General features: G+C 37.0%; 1 protein-coding gene across 2 annotated transcripts; it reads right to left on the reverse strand.

Moving 5' to 3' along the window:
* Window positions 1-1643: 1643 nt before the first annotated feature.
* Window positions 1644-18091, reverse strand: scyl3 (SCY1-like, kinase-like 3). 2 transcript variants are annotated; one of them, XM_087296387.1, is made up of 14 exons: window positions 17879-18091; window positions 17256-17448; window positions 14483-14668; window positions 13470-13583; window positions 13221-13277; window positions 12804-12906; window positions 11983-12384; window positions 10394-11736; window positions 10177-10316; window positions 9894-10081; window positions 9535-9706; window positions 7770-7937; window positions 4667-5433; window positions 1644-2178 (listed from the first exon to the last, which is right to left on the reverse strand). In XM_087296387.1, exons 8-14 carry the CDS (start codon window positions 10450-10452, stop codon window positions 2122-2124), a joined length of 1551 nt encoding a protein of 516 aa, XP_087152513.1. In that variant the 5' UTR covers window positions 10453-11736; window positions 11983-12384; window positions 12804-12906; window positions 13221-13277; window positions 13470-13583; window positions 14483-14668; window positions 17256-17448; window positions 17879-18091; the 3' UTR covers window positions 1644-2121.
* Between the last annotated feature and the right edge of the window lie 749 nt (window positions 18092-18840).

Raw genomic sequence — 18840 nt, forward strand, 5'->3', positions numbered from 1 at the left:
GTGCCACTACTGTCAGTTAACAGGAAACTGAGGCTACAATTCACATAGGCTCAATAAAATTGGATAATAGAAGATTGGAGAGAAAAAAAAAAAAACCTTGCCTGGTATGATGTTTCGATTTCTCTGCAACATTCAGATGGTAGGGTCAGATTTTGCTGTCAACAGCATGAAAGCATGGATTCATCCTGCCTTGTATCAACGGTTTAGTTCACTAAAACTGGCCTCCACAGTCACCAGGACTCAATCCAATAGAGCACTTTGGGATTTGGTAAAACGGGAAATGTGCAGCAACTGCATGATACTGTCATGTCAATGTGGACCAAAATCTCTGAGGAATATTTCCAGTAACTTGTTGAATCTGTTCCATGAAATATTAAGGCAGTTCTGAAGGCAAAAGGGGTCCAATACGGCATTAGTAAGGTGTACCTGATAAAGTGGCCATTAAGTCATTCACAATAAAAACCTTAAAATGGATTTATGAAAAAAGTAGACGACTATTTCATAATGCCATGACACATAGTAAGGCTTTGTCTGAATTGTTGTACAGAGCACTAAATAGAAAATTAATTATAAGTGATTTAAATATTACAGATACTTATGTAGATTATATGTTGAATGTTGTAAATGCTAGTTGATGCTGCACTGACAGACAGCAACTGCCAGATTAGATCAGTTTGTTGGAATATGATGCCAAACAGTCAAGACATTCCACAACCCAGCAAACAGTGATTGACCATGTACAGATGCTGAAAATAAACCCAGACGAGGCTAACACTGACCCGAAATCACTCGCAGAAATCTCTGCTGGGTTCTATTGAGGTCTATCAGTGCAGTGTGAACCAGCCTTAAAGTCATAGTTTACACAAAAATGACAATTTCCTTGTACTCATAATCAAACGGTTATGAATTTCTTCTGTTAAACACGAAGCAAGATATTTTGAAGGCTTAAAAAGAAGCCATTGACCTATAGTAGAAACAGAACAAAAACAAATCTATGGAAGTAAATGGCTGTTGTTTTTTCCCAACATTCTTCAGTGTGTTCAAGAAAAAAAGAAACTCGTACAGGTTTGGAATGAGTGGAAGATTAGTAAATGATTTAATTTTTTGGGTAAACTGTCTCTAGGTAAGTGGAAGACTGATATAGTTACTTTTAATGAAAATATATTTACATTTAGTACTTTAGCAGATTATTTTGTCCAAAACGACTTACCATTTAGGAGGGGTTCAACAAGAAGCAAATCACACAAGTGCTAATTGTACAAAGGACCTGTTTGTGCTCTGAGAATTTAGTGTTAGACTAAAGAGTGTCATAATATCACAAACTGCTACCAGGATTGCTGCAGTTTTCAGCAAATTAAAATTTAAGACTTTAAGACCATTATGAATGAAATTTTAGACTCCTACAGGGCTAATGTAGTGTTATTGTAATGCAAATAATTAAACATAATGGTAAATAGAAGTTTTACTGGGATGGAGTGTTGGTGATTGTATAATTGTTGGCCAGATTGGGTAGCTATACATGACAAAGGAAAATTAAGACCTGTTCAAAAAAGATTTAAGACCTACAACACAATATTTCAGTAAATAAGACCCCACAGATACCCTGTGCTACACATACAGTAAATGAAGCAAACCAGGTCAGATACCATAAAACCATTTTATTTCATCAGCAGCTGATAATACAAATAAATTATGTCAGGGTCTCACCTCTAGTGAACACATATTAGAGTCTATATATTTCTTCTGAGAGTTGATGCTCTCAGTCCTCTAACGCTCGCTGAACGTAAAAGCTCTATGGCACAAATAATTATCATTAAATGTGGGTCTATTTCCTGGTTATGTGCAACAGACTGAATATTCTTTATAGAATTTAGCATATTGAGGTCCATCATGCTGACTTAAAAAAATCAAACTACACAGAATTGTCTTTTATAGTCAAACAATTTCTGTGGTGACGGTAAACTGACGGGATAACCTGAAAATATGCAATATTATTTTAAACCGTAGTTCTTTATTATTACATTTGTACATCAGTTGTGGTATAATTGACTGGCCTTTAGTGATAATGTCATACGCAGTGTTATTTATGGGAATCTCTCATATGGCTTTCTGTAGAAGTGATCACCAAGCATTCTCATCTTCCCAGTTGAGGTCATCACCCCAGCCTTCTGTCTCCGTCTAGGGAAGAAAAAAAAAAGGTGTTCAGCCCATGCTTCAATGATTGTGGTTTGCAAACATTTCAACAACTGCAAATGTGCATTCAGATTTGACAACATGGCTTCATCATTGGCTTATCACCGGTTGCATATGAAATGGTAAACATTTTGAATGTTTTGAAGTCATTAGCTGCGTCCCAAATGGCACACTATACACTATGCACTCATGCACTATGTACTTATGCACTTACACACTCAACAGGATAGTATATGCATGTAGTGTTGTCCCAAATGGCACACTAATGTTTTTTTTACTAAGCGGAAATTCAAACCGTTTCCCTGATGCCAAATCATTGAAGTAAACGGCCGAATTATCAAATAATACCTGCCGTGAGTATTGCCGCAATCACTATCGGGAGGCGCTATAATCACTCTCGTAAAAGAATTTTGCTTTCACCATCCAAATTAAATAAAGTTATTCAACATGTGCGTCCGATAGCTCTGCCCCTTCCGCTACGTAAGCAAACCTGCGGTCGTTGAGTGCGTGAAGTGTCCATCATTACACACTTCATTACACACTGAATGAGTGCATCATCCGGGTAATTAAAGTGCACTTATTATTTTTAGAGTTTTCAGTGTGAACGCACTACTTACACTATTTATACTACAAAATGGCGTAGAATAGTGCATAAGTATGCGATTTGGGACGCAGCTCCTGTATTGGTTGAATTCAAAAGAAATTCTTTAAAAGGTCTGCCAGGAAACAAAGTTGTCACAAAACCACAACTAACTTATACCGAGTCCAGACCACAGCAGAATGAAATGCCAAATATTCCGGCATATTCCGTCTAGGGCCCAACCCTGTTCTTGGAGATCTACCTTGCTGCAGAGTTTAGCTGTAACCTTGATCAAACACACCTGTCTTTAATTACCAAGTGCACCTTCAGATCCTACTTAGTTGTGTTTAATCAGGGTTGGAGCTAAACTAAACAAGAGGAGAGCTCACCCAGAAATAAAACTTACCTCATCATTTACTCTCCTTTATGTGGTTTTAAACCTTTATGAGTTTCTTACCACAATAGAAGAAATTTTGGAGAATGCTGGTTGCTGAGGTCTATTGACTTTGTGGAACCATTGCAGGAAAAACAATACATTACTGTGGACATCGATAAGGGCTGGGCAATTAATCGGAAATTGACATTCAGATCCTAAAATTGATCAAACTTTTTTTTAAGTAAATTTTTTCAATTACTTTCCCTTCCGTGTGTGGAGTCTTGTGACCCCGCTCTGTTAAAGTTAATTTATACTTATTATATTAAGTTTTATACTAATTACTCTTACATTACACTTCACCCAAACGCACGCGTATGGTCCAGCGCAGCCTTCGCCTACCCGCACCCCCTTAAAAAGTACACATCACAACAACACGTAGCACAAGCTTTGTGATTGGTCGGTTTGGTAGCAGTGATGAGGGTGAGCAGCGCGGAGAGCCACATTTAGGCAATGTGTGTTTTAACTTCAGTTATTCAGCATTGATGTTCAATAAAGAATCATAGATAATATATAGTGTGTGTTTAATTCAATTATTTTAGATCCAAGTAATGCACCCTTCATTTAAAATCTCTCACTTGTAATATGCAAGCATATTTACTGCACAAAACTTGTCAGTGAACTGTAAGGGCACAAACATAAAATAAATAAATAAAATAATTGTTAATTAAGTGTAATCAAGTTTAAATGTTCAATTAATGGAGATTCTGATTTTAGGCCAAATCGCCCAGCCCTAATGTCAATGAAGTTTTGAAAAATCTTTTTTTTTAACATGTGAAATGGGAGTAAATGATGACAGAATATCAGGGTTCTGACGGGTCTTTGAATTTCTGAAATATGGAATTTTACAAAGTCTAATTCAGACATTAAAAGTCATGGAATTTTAGATTTTTGTTTTGCAAGTCATGGAATATCAGGGATTTGTCATTTTAAATTCGACTTCCTATTTATCATGTTTCCCAGTACTGGGTTGCAGCTGGAAGAGCTCTATAAAACATATGCTGGATAAGTTTGAAGTTCATTCCGCTGTGTCCGAAGAAAAATGAATGAAGGAAATTATCAAAGTGTTCTTGGTTTCTATATCTTGTTTTTAAAATCACATATCCATATATCATATATTTTAAAATCTGAATATTTTGTAGTTTAATATAAAACAATGCAGATGGTGCGGCAGAAATTTGAACGATGTCCTGGCTGGCCTAAATCTACAGCAATTTAAAACAAAAAAATTTCAAGCTTTAAATTTGTTATTTCAAAAAAAAGTTTGCTGTTAAATTTATCGATTGGAGAAACAAAATTCCTGATGGAGTGCTCAACACAAGACCTGCCTGTTTTTCCATTCATTAAAGGTCATGAAAAGTAAGCTTTTAAGTCAATGAAAGACAGTGGAAACCCTGGAATGTTCACTTGTGGGTGAACTGTACCTTTAAATCAATGCTGAGTCTCACAGTTCAACTTACCTCGGTTAAATCAGCTGCAGCAAACTTGGCAGTGAGGCTCACTGTGTCTATGGATGGATCTGATGTTATGTGTCCCATGACGGCTACACTGGCTGAGCTCTCCACAGGGAGCAGAAGAGATGAGGAAGACAGCTTTATATCCGGGATCATGTCTGCAAAGAAGTCTAGTTCTGGGTCTGGCTCGAACTTCTTCTTCACCGCGATGGTGAACTCCTCGCCGAGACTTCCAGCTGCAGGGCTTCTGATTGTGCTTTTTGGCTTGGGCTCTGATGATAAGCTTGTTTTGTTGGGTTTGAGGGTGTTCGCTTCCTGGTTCCAGCCAGTGTCCCATGATGATGTATGGTTGTGATCTGGAGCGCTTTTCATGCTAGGGTTCAATCTGAGTGCTTTTGATGGCCTTAGAGGTCCAGCGCTAGGATCAGACAGTGATAATGCAGTGCTTTTTGTGGACATCTTTGGTACAGAGACTGGCAAACGAGTGGAGGGCGACTGGTCCGAGGTCACTTCAGAGTCCTCAAAATCATCCCAGGGTTCCTCACCATCATCCTCTTTGTGAGCTTGTATAGTGGAGTTCCTCTGATCTGGGATTTCCGCTGACTGAATACTGATCTGGACTGACTGGCTCTTGTCTTTCTCCATCTCCTCTGTGTCACTCCAGTTGGGCCAGTCTTCATCAGTTCTCACCTCGCCGTTACTCTTCCTGCTCTCCACAGGTTGTGTGCTCATTCTGTACCCATTCAAAGGGAACGACATCTCGCTGCTAAATACTGGAGAAAACACTTGATTTAGAATGATAGCACATCAATTCATTCTTCAGATCATATCAAGAGTTCACACTTAGCTGATGATTGATTATAAAGTGTGTTTAGCATGTTGTTCCCGGAGAGAGCCCTGAGCCCATAAGATCCTCAAGCTCTGGACTTTCTCCCGTTTATAGGGTGAGAGGGGAGATTGAGTTCAGGTAGATCTCTAGAACTCCCCTGCTTATTTATGGCTAATGGCGAATTGCTTTAAGAGGGAAAAATAATGTGGATTGGGAACTTGACAATGGTGCCATTTTGGTTTAGTCAATTTAGTGCTTCCCACACATAAGACTACTTGGGCAGGCCACCCAGGTATATTAATGTCTGCCCAGGTGTATTTGGTGAAGACACATGAAAAACACTATTATTATCATCATCCTTTTACACTTTTTTTATCTGCTCAAGAAAGACAAACATTCGCGATGGATTACCAGTGGAAAATCTTCTCTCGCTCTGCACCTTTCCTACTGCTGGTTCTCTGTGTGTGTGAACTGTCAACACTTACACAATCTCACCTGCTCTGCAGACACACAGACACGCGCCTTTTGCACCAAAATGCATCCAACTGTAGTTTCTGAATCTCCTAAAATGCCGAGATTTGGGTTTTACTTTTGCTTTCTAAAGTTGCAGTTATTTGTATGAGTTTTTGCATTACCTTCTTGCAGCTTACTGCACACGCACATCCGCGAGAGAAACATTAAATGATTAATCACTGAATAACCGACTCAGATAAACTTTACTATATACTCTGAGAGAACAAAATATACTGGCTGCAAAATATTTGTACAACATTAGAAATGGCTAATCGACTAATCGACTAATATTTATTATGATTTTTAGAAATAATCTCTATTTTTAAGATTAATTTATTTTTCATATTTGCTGTATATTTTATAGATTTAATGATGCTAATATATTACATACTTTTTACTAAAATGCGTTGGCAATACTGTACTATATCATGCTTTATTGGCATAACATTATAAATATCATGCCAAAAAAGCAGAGAGAGAGAAAGAGAGAGAGAGATAGAGAGAGAGAGGGGAGATCTGAGGAACACCCAGAGCAGATACAGACTCTGCAGACACTAGCGGGCCAGCACAGACAAACATGGCTGCCGGTGGAGGAGCGGCTGTGCCCACACTGCACTCAGCAGCTGATTGAGACGGAGCTGCACTTCCTCACTGAGTGCACAAAATACTCTGAGATCCGGGAGAAATTCTACCCGAAACTTAAACACATACAGAAAAACTTTAAGTCCCTGCCGAACAGTGAGAACCTGCCTATCTTACTGGGGGAGTGTGTGTGCTGCTGTGTGTTAGCAGCTCAGTTTGTGCACTCCTGCCACCGTCTGAGGAACCCACAATGACCCGCTCCACTGTCTCCAACACACTAATACTGGAACTCTTTATCTGTGGACTTACTTTTGATAATACTGTCTTCTACCTTTATCCTGTTTTATACATTACCATTACTATTAATCTATTTTTATTTTTATTAACCTATTTTTAATTTAATAATCTATTTTTATTTTCTATTTTCTTTTCTTTATTTCTGTATTATATTTTCTATTTTTTGCCCTTTTTGCAGTCTTGTTTGTACGCAGCGATGCTGCACTGCTTTTTAAATAAGAATGTACAGTTATTTGTCATGCCAATAAAGCACCTAAAATGTGAAAATGAGAGAGGGAGAGAAACAGAGAGAGGCCTTTACTTGTCAATGGGCTTACATAGCTTCTAATTAGCATAAAATAAAAGAAATAGTGGTTTTCTGTTGTTTCAATAGCCTTTTTTAACTTTAACCCATTGAGAATGTGTATAACAGTGTGAAAATAAAAAAGATAAGTTAAAAATCACATTAATTTTTGTTTGTCGCATGCAGTTGACCATTTATGTGCTGAGTGTAAAAGATGTGTTTCAATCCAGCTACCAAGTATATTTCAAACCTGTGGGAAGCACTGACTTACTTATGATACATGTCTTTGGTCTGTGGGAGGAAACCGGGGGAAACCCACGCGAGCATGGGGAGAACATGCAAACTCCGCACAGAAACTTCAACTGGCCTAGTAAGGATTAGAACCAGTGATGTTCTTGCTAGGAGGCAACAGTGCTAACCACCGGGCCACCATGCCACCCAATCTAGGAAGCAGGGGGAGACAGGAGGGACTCTTCAAGACGAAGAATGTGATAGGAAGAATGGAGAATCCAGTCATGGTCAATCATAAGCACGTGATCCTCTCAACACTAGTTTATAAATAAACTTCACAGAGACATAGTAAAGAACTGTGTTTTTTCACCTACCCGTCCTTTCTGAAATGTGCTCGGATGTGGTGTTTTCAGCAGCTTGGAAGGAGTACATATTTTCTAGAACCACCTTTTGGTCCTCCGAGCTTTTAGAGAACAAATTTAGGACCGTTGGCGGTTGTGAGATATGGGGATGCGATGACCCAACGATATGCAAAGGCGATGCTTCAGAGAGAGAGAAAAAAAAGTTACATTTTACACGTGCACATTTGATTAAACAAAAGTTGTTTGATCAATTTAATGCAACTTTAAAGTGTGTAAATATTAATATAATCGCAGTTGATATTTAGCCGCACCATACTGATGTTTTGTTACATCTAGTTTTTATGAAGTGGGTTGTAAGCCCCATTGATCAACCTACAGCCTGGAGATACACACAAACACTATGGACAATTTAGCTTGATCAATTCACCTATAGCGCATGTCTTTTGACTGTAGGGGAAACCGGAGCACCCGAAAGAAACCAACACAGGGAGAACATGCAAACTCCACACAAAAATGCCAACTGACCCAGCGGGGGCTCGAACCAGTGCCCTTCTTGCTGTAAGGCAACTGTGCTAACCACTGCACCACTGTGTTTCCACATAGTAATTAAGTTAAATTATTAAAGGAATATTTCCCACACAAAACTGAAAATTGTCATCATTTACTGGTTCAAAAGCTATTTGAGTTTCTTTCCTCTGTTGAACACAAGAGAAGATATTTAGAAAAATGAGGGTAGCTATTGACGTCCATAGTAGAAAACGAATACTCTACAAGTATTCTTCAAAATATCCTTTTTTAGGTTTAACAGAAAACATGAGGAAGAATAAACAATGAGGTCATTTTAGGTGAACTATCCCTTTAACAGATAAAATGTTGTCATCAGTGTAATCCATCTCAATTTTGTTTCATATTAGGTTTTGTTTTGAAAAGATAAATGAATAGATGTCATTTATGTATAACTGACACAGCAGTGTCCTCAAAACTATAAATTGAGCATTTCAAATTAATAAAAGCAGAGATCCTATTCACATTTCTGGGTTTCTCAGTAGCGGAAGGTGTCATGGTTGGGTAAACTTAGAGCGCAGTGACTCAGATAACACAACAAATAATTTTATTACAATCTTATTTGCTAAAATAATAAAAGAAAAACGCCACGATAGTGGTATCAAGACTTTCAGAAAAAGGAAAAAAAAAATTGTGATACACTAATAATGGCAGCTAGAGGAGAGAACAACGTCAAATCAGCCCCATAGACGCTGCATTAAAGACACCTCGCATAAGTAGTAATTAGTTTTTTTGAAACAAAGATGATATAGCACATTAATACATAAATGCATATAAATGTTCATACGTTTTTTTAAAAATCAAAATATTAAAAACTTTAAAGGGTTTAAGATTATGATGACCGTTAAAAGTCTTGTTGAAAGGGACCATTAGCAAGTATTGACTGATGTAGAGTATCTGGCTATAGGGCTTTATTGTCATTCCTCTCCATATGTGTTGTCATTCAGTGGAATAACATGTCGTGTCTCACAAGACAACGGTGCAACAGAAATAAACATTCATGAATAAACACAACTATACACAAACTAGTGCAATTTCTGGGTCAGCTCTTGCAGCCTGAATGTTTTGTTATAATAGGAAGAAAATAATTGCTAAACCTACCAAAATACAGGGAGATTTAAAGAAAATAAGTGATGGCCTTTAGTAAAACACAGAGAAGGTGTGTATGTTGATTAATATATTAAATAGAAGTGCATTAGCAGACATGTCTTACTCTCTGGAGTGACTTCTGTGGACTTGGTGAAGTTTGGTGTAGTCCGTTTAAAAACTTTGGTTCTTTCCCCACCAACAACCACTTGTGCACCAAGCAAAGGGACAAGCACGGCCAAGCTCTGTAGTGTCATTGCGACAAGCGAGTCATTTGTGTCTCGCATTCCCAGCAAAACCTGCATGACAAGAGTGTGAGAAATCACGATCACAGTGGAAATACAGTATTAACGTAAAAACAACCGAGACTCAATCTCTTTCACATTCACTTTGGCTTATTTGCCTTCTTTATCAGGGGTTACCAAAGCACAATGAACTGCTACATTTATTCCCACATTATTGAAGATTACCAAGCGGTCGAGTTACCTGAGGAAGAATCTGTTTTTTGAGTTCTTCAAGTGGAAAGAATTCAGCGTAGACGTGAATGTGGGAGAGAAGCACCATCCTGACATGCTCCTCGTTCACCTTGTAGAGCTTCAGGAGATGAGGAACCACATATCTCCTGTAGAGAGACAAAGACAGAAGGCACTCCTCCCCGGCGTTCACACTCGAGTCTGTACATCACAAAACAAACACTTTGCTTTAAAACTACAGTATCAATCACGCCTGGGTAATGTGCACTTTGAGCATCTTTACTGGCTGCTTCTACCTTGCTTAGGCTGCAAAAGGTGAGGAAGAAAGCTTTTCACAGCCATGGGCTCAGCAAAGACCAAAGAATTGAGCAGTTTAGGAGCCAGACGTGTTGCAATTAACTCCTCCGGGAGGTTCTGTACCCGGTCCAAGAGAAACCTGCAGAAACAAGCAGCTATTTAGTCCACGTCACACTTCCAGAGTTATAAAACTGTGCATTCGAGGGGGAGACTAACTTGAAGAATTCATTCTTCTCCTCTTCGTTTTTGAGGGTCAGACTTTTCAGAAAATTCATGATATCCAAGAAGTCATTTCTGTAAGGATGAAATATTATTAAATATTAACACATTCTAATCGTATACTACTATTATTAATTTGCTGACAACTTTGCATGTCAACTAGCTGTCATTAGTGTATAAGAGGACTGTCTGGTTTAATATTAGCTAACACTATATTTTGATGATCCCCAACAGACATTAAGTAACTTTACAAGTACATGTCAATTTAATGTATTAACATCAACCTGAATGTCTACCAAGAGTCCTGTGAGAATTGGTTGACATATAGTTGAAAAGTTACTTATAGGCACTGTAATAGTCCAGAAGTGAATTCCATGGAAAAAGTGAACAGAAATTATATATAGTGTGCACATGCCCATACTCAACAAAGAGGACCCTCAAAATAAAGTGGAACAATCAACTTCATTAACATAAATCTTCTGCATTTATTTGACCAATATTACTTCTAAAAAGTAATATAGTGAAACATCAATACAATTTAATATGTACAGTGCATGTGGAAAGTCTTCATCGCTCTTTACTTTTTTCCACATTTTTAAATTACAGCCTTCTTCCAAAATGGACTATATTAATTGATTTCCTCAAGATTCTACACACAAAACCCCATAATGACAATGTGAAAAAAGGTATTTAGCCTTTGCCATGGAGCTCTGAATTGAGCTCAGTTACATTCTGTTTCCACTGATCATTCTTGAGGTGTTTCAGTAGCTGGGGAAGGTTACAGAAAAATTTCTGCTGCTCTGAAAGTTCCAATAAGCACAGTGACCTCCATCATCTGTAAGTAGAAGTGGAACCACCAGGACTCTTCCTAGAGCTGGGGGGCCATCTAAACTGAGTGATCGGGAGAGAAGGGCCTTAGTCAGGGAGGTGATCAATAACCCGATGGTCACTCTGTCTGAGCTTCAGCGTTCTTCTGTGGAGAGAGGAGAACCTTACAGAAGGACAACCATCTGTGCAGCAATCCACCAATCAGGCCTGTATGGTCGAGTGGCCAGACGGAAACCACTGCCCACCTGGAATTTGCCAAAAGACATCTGAAGGACTCTCAGATTATAAAGATTTAAATTCTCTGGTCTGATGAGATTTGATGAGAATTTAACTCTTTGGAGTGAATGCCAGGCGTTACGTTTGGAGAAAACCAGGCACCGCTCATCACCAGGCTAATAGCATGGTGGTGGCAGCATCATGCTGTGGGGATGTTTTTCAGCCCAGACCTAAATCCTATTGAACATCTCTGGAGAAATCAGAAAATGGCTGTATACTGTCGCTTCCCATCCAACCTGACAGAGCTTGAGAGGTACTGCAAAGAGGAAAATTCCCAAAGACAGGTGTGCCAAGCTTGTGGCATCATATTCAAAGACTTGAGGCTGTGATTGCTGCCAAAGGTGCATCAACAAAGTATTGAGCAAAGGCTGTGAATACTTCTGTGCATGTGACTTTTTCAGTTTTTTTATTTTTAATAAATTTGCAACAATTTAAAAAACTCTTTTTTCACATTGTCAATATATTATTATTATTATATATACTATTGTGTGTAGAATTTTGAGGAAATAAATGAATTTAATCCATTTTAGAATAAAGGTGTAACAAAAAAATGTGGAAAAAGTGAAGTGCTTCGAATACTTTCCGGATGTACTGTAAATGGTCTGCATTTATTTGACCAAAATTACTATTAAAAAGTAAGACATTGAAACATCACTACCATTCAAAATGTATGAATAACATTATGGCAAAGCAGAATTTTCAGTTCAGAGTTGATTTTCAAAGGACACCTATCAATGCATACATATTTAATAGCATATTTTGAAGAGCAAACCTGAAGAAGTTGTGAGTCAGCAGAGTGCTAAGAGATGGACGAGACTTGTGGTCAGGGGTCAACAGGCTGGCCTGCAGCATGTTCTTTAGACTCACCAACAAATCATCTGAGACTGAGACAGAACGTTTGGGTGGAGGTTACAAAGATGAGAGCAGACATGAACAAATAAAAGGAGGGAATGGAAAAACTTACTACAATTTAGCATGTGAGACTAAAAGAAAAAAAAAAAAACGCACATGTTTTTAGTAAAACTGCTCCAAAATACATGCCAAACCATTGCATCATCATTGCATTGCTCATGTGGATCAATTTGTTCTTTGAACATGAAGGCTTTATAACCTGCCTAGAATGGAAAACCCGTCTTTAAAGAGTCTCTGGCATGCTAAATTGTTTTTAAAACATAGTTGTTAGTCCATTAACAAATATGTCACAATGTCTGAGCAGTAAAGGCTTAGCAGCTGCAACAACAGGATGAATCTGAGACACACTCAGCCTGCTTTAAATGCGTCTGCTGAATTAAGTGTTACCAACCATGTCCCGTCAGCAGTGGAAGAAGGGCCTCCACCATCACTCCAAATGAAAAAGCATCTCGGGAGTGGGCATGCTTTTCGGGAAGAGTTTTGAATCCTTCAAGCTACAAATAATTATTATTAAAAAAAAAAAAACATTACATTACATTACTCAGTCAGAATGATCAGGATTGCTGTCAGCCTGCAATTTTGTCCCAGACCTTATGGCAACAAATCAGCAAGGAGACATTTATTTGATTCAAACACAGTAAAAAGTCATCTCTTATGTGTCATTCTATTTACATTATTATTCAGGATCCTTAACTACATTGTTCAGTGTGACATAATGCTTGAGAAATCATCCTAATACACTGATATGGAGTAATTTATTAATAATTGAAAAAGAGTAAAAATTGCATTTGGTTTATATGGTTCTTACCTTCTCCTCAGGAGGAATGGCACCATTTTCCCTTACATTCTGGATACTTTTGAGAAACTGGAGGAAAAAAATAAATAACAATTGACACAATGCAAAGTTACCCCAGTCAACTTTGTCTAATTTTAACACAAATTCGCTTTAAAAATCTTTCGGAAAAAGCATTTGAGAAATCAGGAGTAAACAGGATTTCTATCTTCATTTAAGTACGTTTAGGGCACAAATTAGTATTTAAGTGGTTACGAACGTCACCTCTGGTGTTGCCTCTGAAAACTTGCAGACAGTCTCCATCCCACCAAGCTTCCAATGACCATCTTCACCAACAAAAACTGAGGATATGCACACATTGTTGTGACTTGATTTGCCCTAAAACATGCAGGGAAAAAAACTGTTTAGTTAGAACAACTGATTGTACATCATGCCATTCCTTAGCTAAATATAAAATGACTATATGTAAGGATTTTAATGCATTAACTGCTTTTGTGCCAATTTATTAACAGCTTGAAATGAAAAAAAAAAGATCTTTCTAAGTTGTACTTGAAAAATTTATATTTTTATGTGAATGTCAAATTGTGACATTTACACACATTTCCCAGACTCTTCTTCTGTTTTGGCAGTTAAAACTGAAGCTTAAATAATGTTTATGTTGTTGCCAAAAGCTATTCTGTACGGTAATGTCAATTTATTATGCAAAGAAAGCATTTTTTACATAGCTAGATCAATTACTCAAAATATCATACAACTGTCATTTTTATTTTAAAGTATTTATTCTTAGTTTTTATTTTGTTATCGAGAGTAAAATGCACAGCACATATTTACATATTCATCTGATATTACTTTAAGCAACTTAGATTAAATCTGAAGGTTTCCTATTTGTGTACCATCGCAAAGGCGTTTCTAATTTATTTTTTTGACTTTGAAAAATGAATGAAAAAATGAACTGCGCAGAGAATATTGTACATTTTGCATGCAAAAGCAAAAACCAACCAAAGCAAAGTTTAAAAGATGTCTAATACAACAGACATTTAAACAGTCTGTAATCTAATAGATTCTCACTGACAGCTGATTGAAGTCTAACAATAGACTAGTCATTAAATAAACTTCACTTGTGTAGTCCTGCCTTTTTGATGACTAGTTTATTTTTGAACTTGTTAGACGTCAGTTAGAATTTCACTGACAGTCCAAATTTAGCCTAGTTTTAGCCGAGATGTCTATGTTTCGACGTCTTATAAGCATAACAAAAGCTGGAAAGTTGTAACCCTTACCCGGTCATGTAAAAAGACTAGTGCTTGCAGCAGGTCATAGAGGCCTGCACAGATCTCCTCAGCAGAAAGATTGTCTAGCAGCCGTTTTAATGGTTGAACTGGCTCTGTCACTAAGTGTATGCCTCCATCCTGCACTGAACATGACAGGAAGCGAAGAAGACACGGATGCCTTAATGTCTTCAAATGCTGCAACGAAAGATCACAAACAGGTTACTCACCTTTACATGACACTTCATATGGGTAGTTGACATGTAGGAATGACATTAAAAAATACATTACATGTCAGCAACATAAGCTATTTTCATGGCAAGAACATTTCATTAATAAATATACAATCTAATCAACAAACAGATGAATATAGAAATTAAATAAGATTTTTAGTGCTAATACTAGATAAAAATTCAGATTTTTTTTTATGGTGTCACTTTGCTAAAAATGTCCTTAGAAGAGATTATTTCAGAAAAAAGCCTTCAGGACAGCCCAGTTAAATGTGTTTTACAGTCAGGGGAATTGTGCTTGACATGAAGAAGAAAAAAAGCTTTTCATGTAAAACACTGTTTATGAAGAGACAAAAAAGTTATATTATGTTGTATAAAGTCTGTTAAAGAAAATATGAGGCATTACAAATTTCGTCATTAATTCTTTTACAGTTTTTATTATGTTTACTGAACTGTACTATAAAATATCCCATTGTGTGATGTAGTAAAAATAAAGAAAAACAACTCTTAATTAATAATATACAAACTGTCTGAGAGTGATGTATCTTCAATGTTGGACACTTACCTTAACGCTTATAACGCTATTTATTTTATATTAAATTATGAATATTTTTTCCCTTGTTGGACATTTTTAATTATTAGTGGTGTTACACCAAGTGACAACAAAACTTAATTTTATAGTGGTTCCAAAAAACGTATTATAATATGCAAAAAATTCTGAGACAAAACCTTAACAAGTGCACTTATGGGCCACACAGGGTTTCAGTTACATGATCTTAAAATGGAATACTTCAACTGACCCAAATTTTTCATGGCATTGCCAAAAATATTTGGATATGGTGTCACAACAGAGGACATGTTTTTCAGTGACAAAATGTACAAAGTTCTATGTTTTATAGAAATATATGGATGGTAATAATGATTTCTATTTACTAAAATAGCCACGAGTCATTTATCAATGAATTGTTATTATTTTCTTTTTCATTTATAAGAACTGTAATTTAACGAACTATGCTTATGACCAGGGGTGCCCAATTTTTTTTTATTATGAGGGCCAAAAACCAAATATTAGACCCTAGTTTGGGCATCTCTGCTTGAGACAGTCACACCATACGACGTTTTGAGATTTAGCTCAAAAATGTAATAACACAGCAGTTTTATTTAATTAAGTTTTAAATGCTTCATTTACAGCATTTTAAATGATATCAATATTAATTTTTGTAATGTGTGACAGTAAACAATGCAATATGTCAACACCCCATGCACACCTTATATACTTATTATTAATAAGATTATAAATAAATGGGTAAAACTTTATTTTGATGGTCCATTTGAGTATTACTAGATTGTCTTAAACACACCCAGTCCTTTTTCTTTTTCAATTTAACAACAAAAACAGTGGACCAATTGGAGCGGTTTTCAGACCGACTGCAACTTGACGTAGGAGTTCGGTCCCCCAGCCCACCGAATTGATTGACAACTGCGCGTAATAACTTGTCCCGGTAGTTACGCGTATAATCATATCAACAAGACCAGACATGCGCAAAGCAACTGGGAATAAAAGGTCTGTTCAGTTCGCTAGGATCATCAATCATCATCAAATGTGATCAAGAGTGAGTTTCACATGTTTAAAATGTTTTAAAACAGTGCACGTGTGTAATGAAGTACAGCGATTTTACTTCAGCTTTACTTCATCAGCTTTTTTACTTTTACTTCAACAGATATCCACACAGCAGTGGAGATTAACCTGTATTCTGTCACATTTGCGTGCTAAAAGAGTGCAAAGCTAAACACGCTCTGTCTGTCTGTCTGTCTGTCTGTCTCTGTGTCTGTGTGTGCATGTGAACTTTGTAACGATATTGTGTTTAACTCATCGATGCAACTTCACATCAAATACTCATTGGTAAAGTTCTTACTGTAGTATTTCTCACAATCGCTACGCGAGATCTGCTTCCTTTAAGTCTGTTTTGTCTGACGCAGCCGAGGGAGGAGATTAAGGCACGCAGAAATGCACGTAACAACGGTAAACGGGGAGGACTAGCCTTAAAAGCGGCATAATACGACAAAACTGCCCCCAGGTGCAAAAATGTATAAAAACAGAATCTTGTAAAAGGTATAATAAAAAATCTGATAAGTGTTTTGAGCTGAAACTTTACAGACACATTCTGGAGATGCAAAACATTATATTAAATCTGAAAAAAGGGGTAACCTAGGTGCCCTTTAACATCTGTTGTTATTGCGCATTCAACAGACATTTAACTGACTATAAGAAACTTTAAAAGTACATGTTAACTTACACTAACCCCAGCTTAACAGTCTCCTTATAATCTGATGAGAATTAGTTAGCATGTAGATGCAATGTAACTTAAATCCAACAAACGGACCATCAAAATAAAGTGACCAAACATTATTTACTAGCTATTTATTACTTTAAATTAAGGGAAACACTGTATATGACCTCCCACAAATAATGCGTGAGGTAATAACCAAGTCTCCACTAACTTTTGACAAATGCTTGCCAGTGATTAGAATACTCATTGATGTTTCACTTATACCTTGGCAGCTTTATTGACTTTGTCTTCATTGTCTTGCTTATGTACAAACACAGAGGCAGGCTTGCCATCCCGGAGGAGGGCAGAGAACATGGTGAGACCAGAGGGCAGCGTCAGCAGTGGCTCCTCCAGCACACAGCTTGGCAGGGCACTGCTCTCGGCACCCATCCTGAGTTGGTATCGTCTGCCTATCACACTGTCAGGGAACAAATCAGAATGAACATCTGCACCACAATAACATGACAATGTAATAACGTTAACCCAGACATCTCATCTTTAAAGTTTGTATATATTCAGTAACATGTAATCAAAAGCAGCATACAAGAAGTTAAAAAGTAGCACAAGTTTTTATTATTTACATCCAATATTCCAACTCAGCATTTAATAAAGTGTGCAACCGAGTTTCAGACTAAATGCTTACAAAAATATTTGGCATATGGTTGATAGTAGTTGTTTTCTAAACAACATGTCAAAATTCTTTACAGAGCATTAAGAATCACTGTGGACGTGCACTTCGTACACTGGATTCGGGTTCACAATTTAATTGTCCCTCGTTATTGTGTTTATCTCGCGCCCGGATCTAACGTTAATGCCTATACATGACAGCTGTACAGCGAGCAGTGTACCTGTATGTCGGTGTCACCTCGCAGGAAACGTGCTGCTTATGAATACCCGTTTTCCTTTCCCGCAGACACCATGATTGCAAAAACTGTCCGCGTTTGCTCTACTTTAACTTGGACCAAGCGGACAAACACTTTGAATTCATTTTCTCGCCAACGAACCAATTGATTTGTGACAGACCAGATCAAAAATGGCACGAAAAACAACTTCCTGTTGGCAAATGGTAAACACCGGTTGTTCCTGTTATAGATTTGGACGAAACCATCTTGTTGTACAGGGGGGACTGACTCAGTTTATCAGCAATGAAAGCGTCATAATTAAATAAAAACAGCTTTTTAGCGTATTGTTTTACGCAGCGGTATATATTTAAAATACTTTTTAATGTCCATTACGATTGCACATGAAAGTAACTGTTAGTTCAAATATTATTGTTCTGTATAGTCGCTTCGCATCCGCAGAAATATCGTTGGTGGTTTACCCCTCGGTGGGGTGAGAAAACGCAGCGATTTGATTGCGAAATTATCTTATTAGCATTTAATTAATAATAATAATAATAATAATAATAATACATTATAATACATTATAATATATTATAATTAACAATACAATCTTATTATTAATAGTAACAATAAAAATAATTGTTATTACTACTATTATTTTTTTTATCTATACTTAAAAAATAAATAAAAAAGTTTATCGATTACAGCAAAACAACATGGTCTTGGTTCTGTTCTTCTATCCGTATGATTTTAAAATGTTGTTAACAAGTTAAAAATGAGGGTCTGAGCCTGAGGCTCATTATTCAGAGCTCGCTAAAAAACAACTAACTAAAAAGTAGTAGGTTAGTCTATGTTTTAGATGGCCAATGACACGAACTAAGTTAAAACTAAAACACTTAGAAAATAGTGTTTCTAATACTATCACTACTAATTTATTACATGTATATAACAAGTTTTGCAAATCCTAA

The sequence above is a fragment of the Danio rerio genome, chromosome 20 (genome assembly GCF_052040795.2).
Source record: "Danio rerio strain M-AB ecotype USA chromosome 20, GRCz13ab, whole genome shotgun sequence".
Classification (NCBI taxonomy): Eukaryota; Metazoa; Chordata; class Actinopteri; order Cypriniformes; family Danionidae; genus Danio; species Danio rerio.

Bases quoted from the DNA above. Each gene is read 5' to 3' on its own strand.
- scyl3 (XM_087296387.1), bottom strand. From the start codon at position 10,452: ATGAATTTTCTGAAAAGTCTGACCCTCAAAAACGAAGAGGAGAAGAAT. The intron at 7,938-9,534 runs GTAAGACATGTC...CTCTCTCTGAAG, and splicing joins CACAGAAGTCACTCCAGAGA to CATCGCCTTTGCATATCGTT. The intron at 2,179-4,666 runs GTAAGTTGAACT...TTTCTTCCCTAG, and splicing joins CTGCAGCTGATTTAACCGAG to ACGGAGACAGAAGGCTGGGG.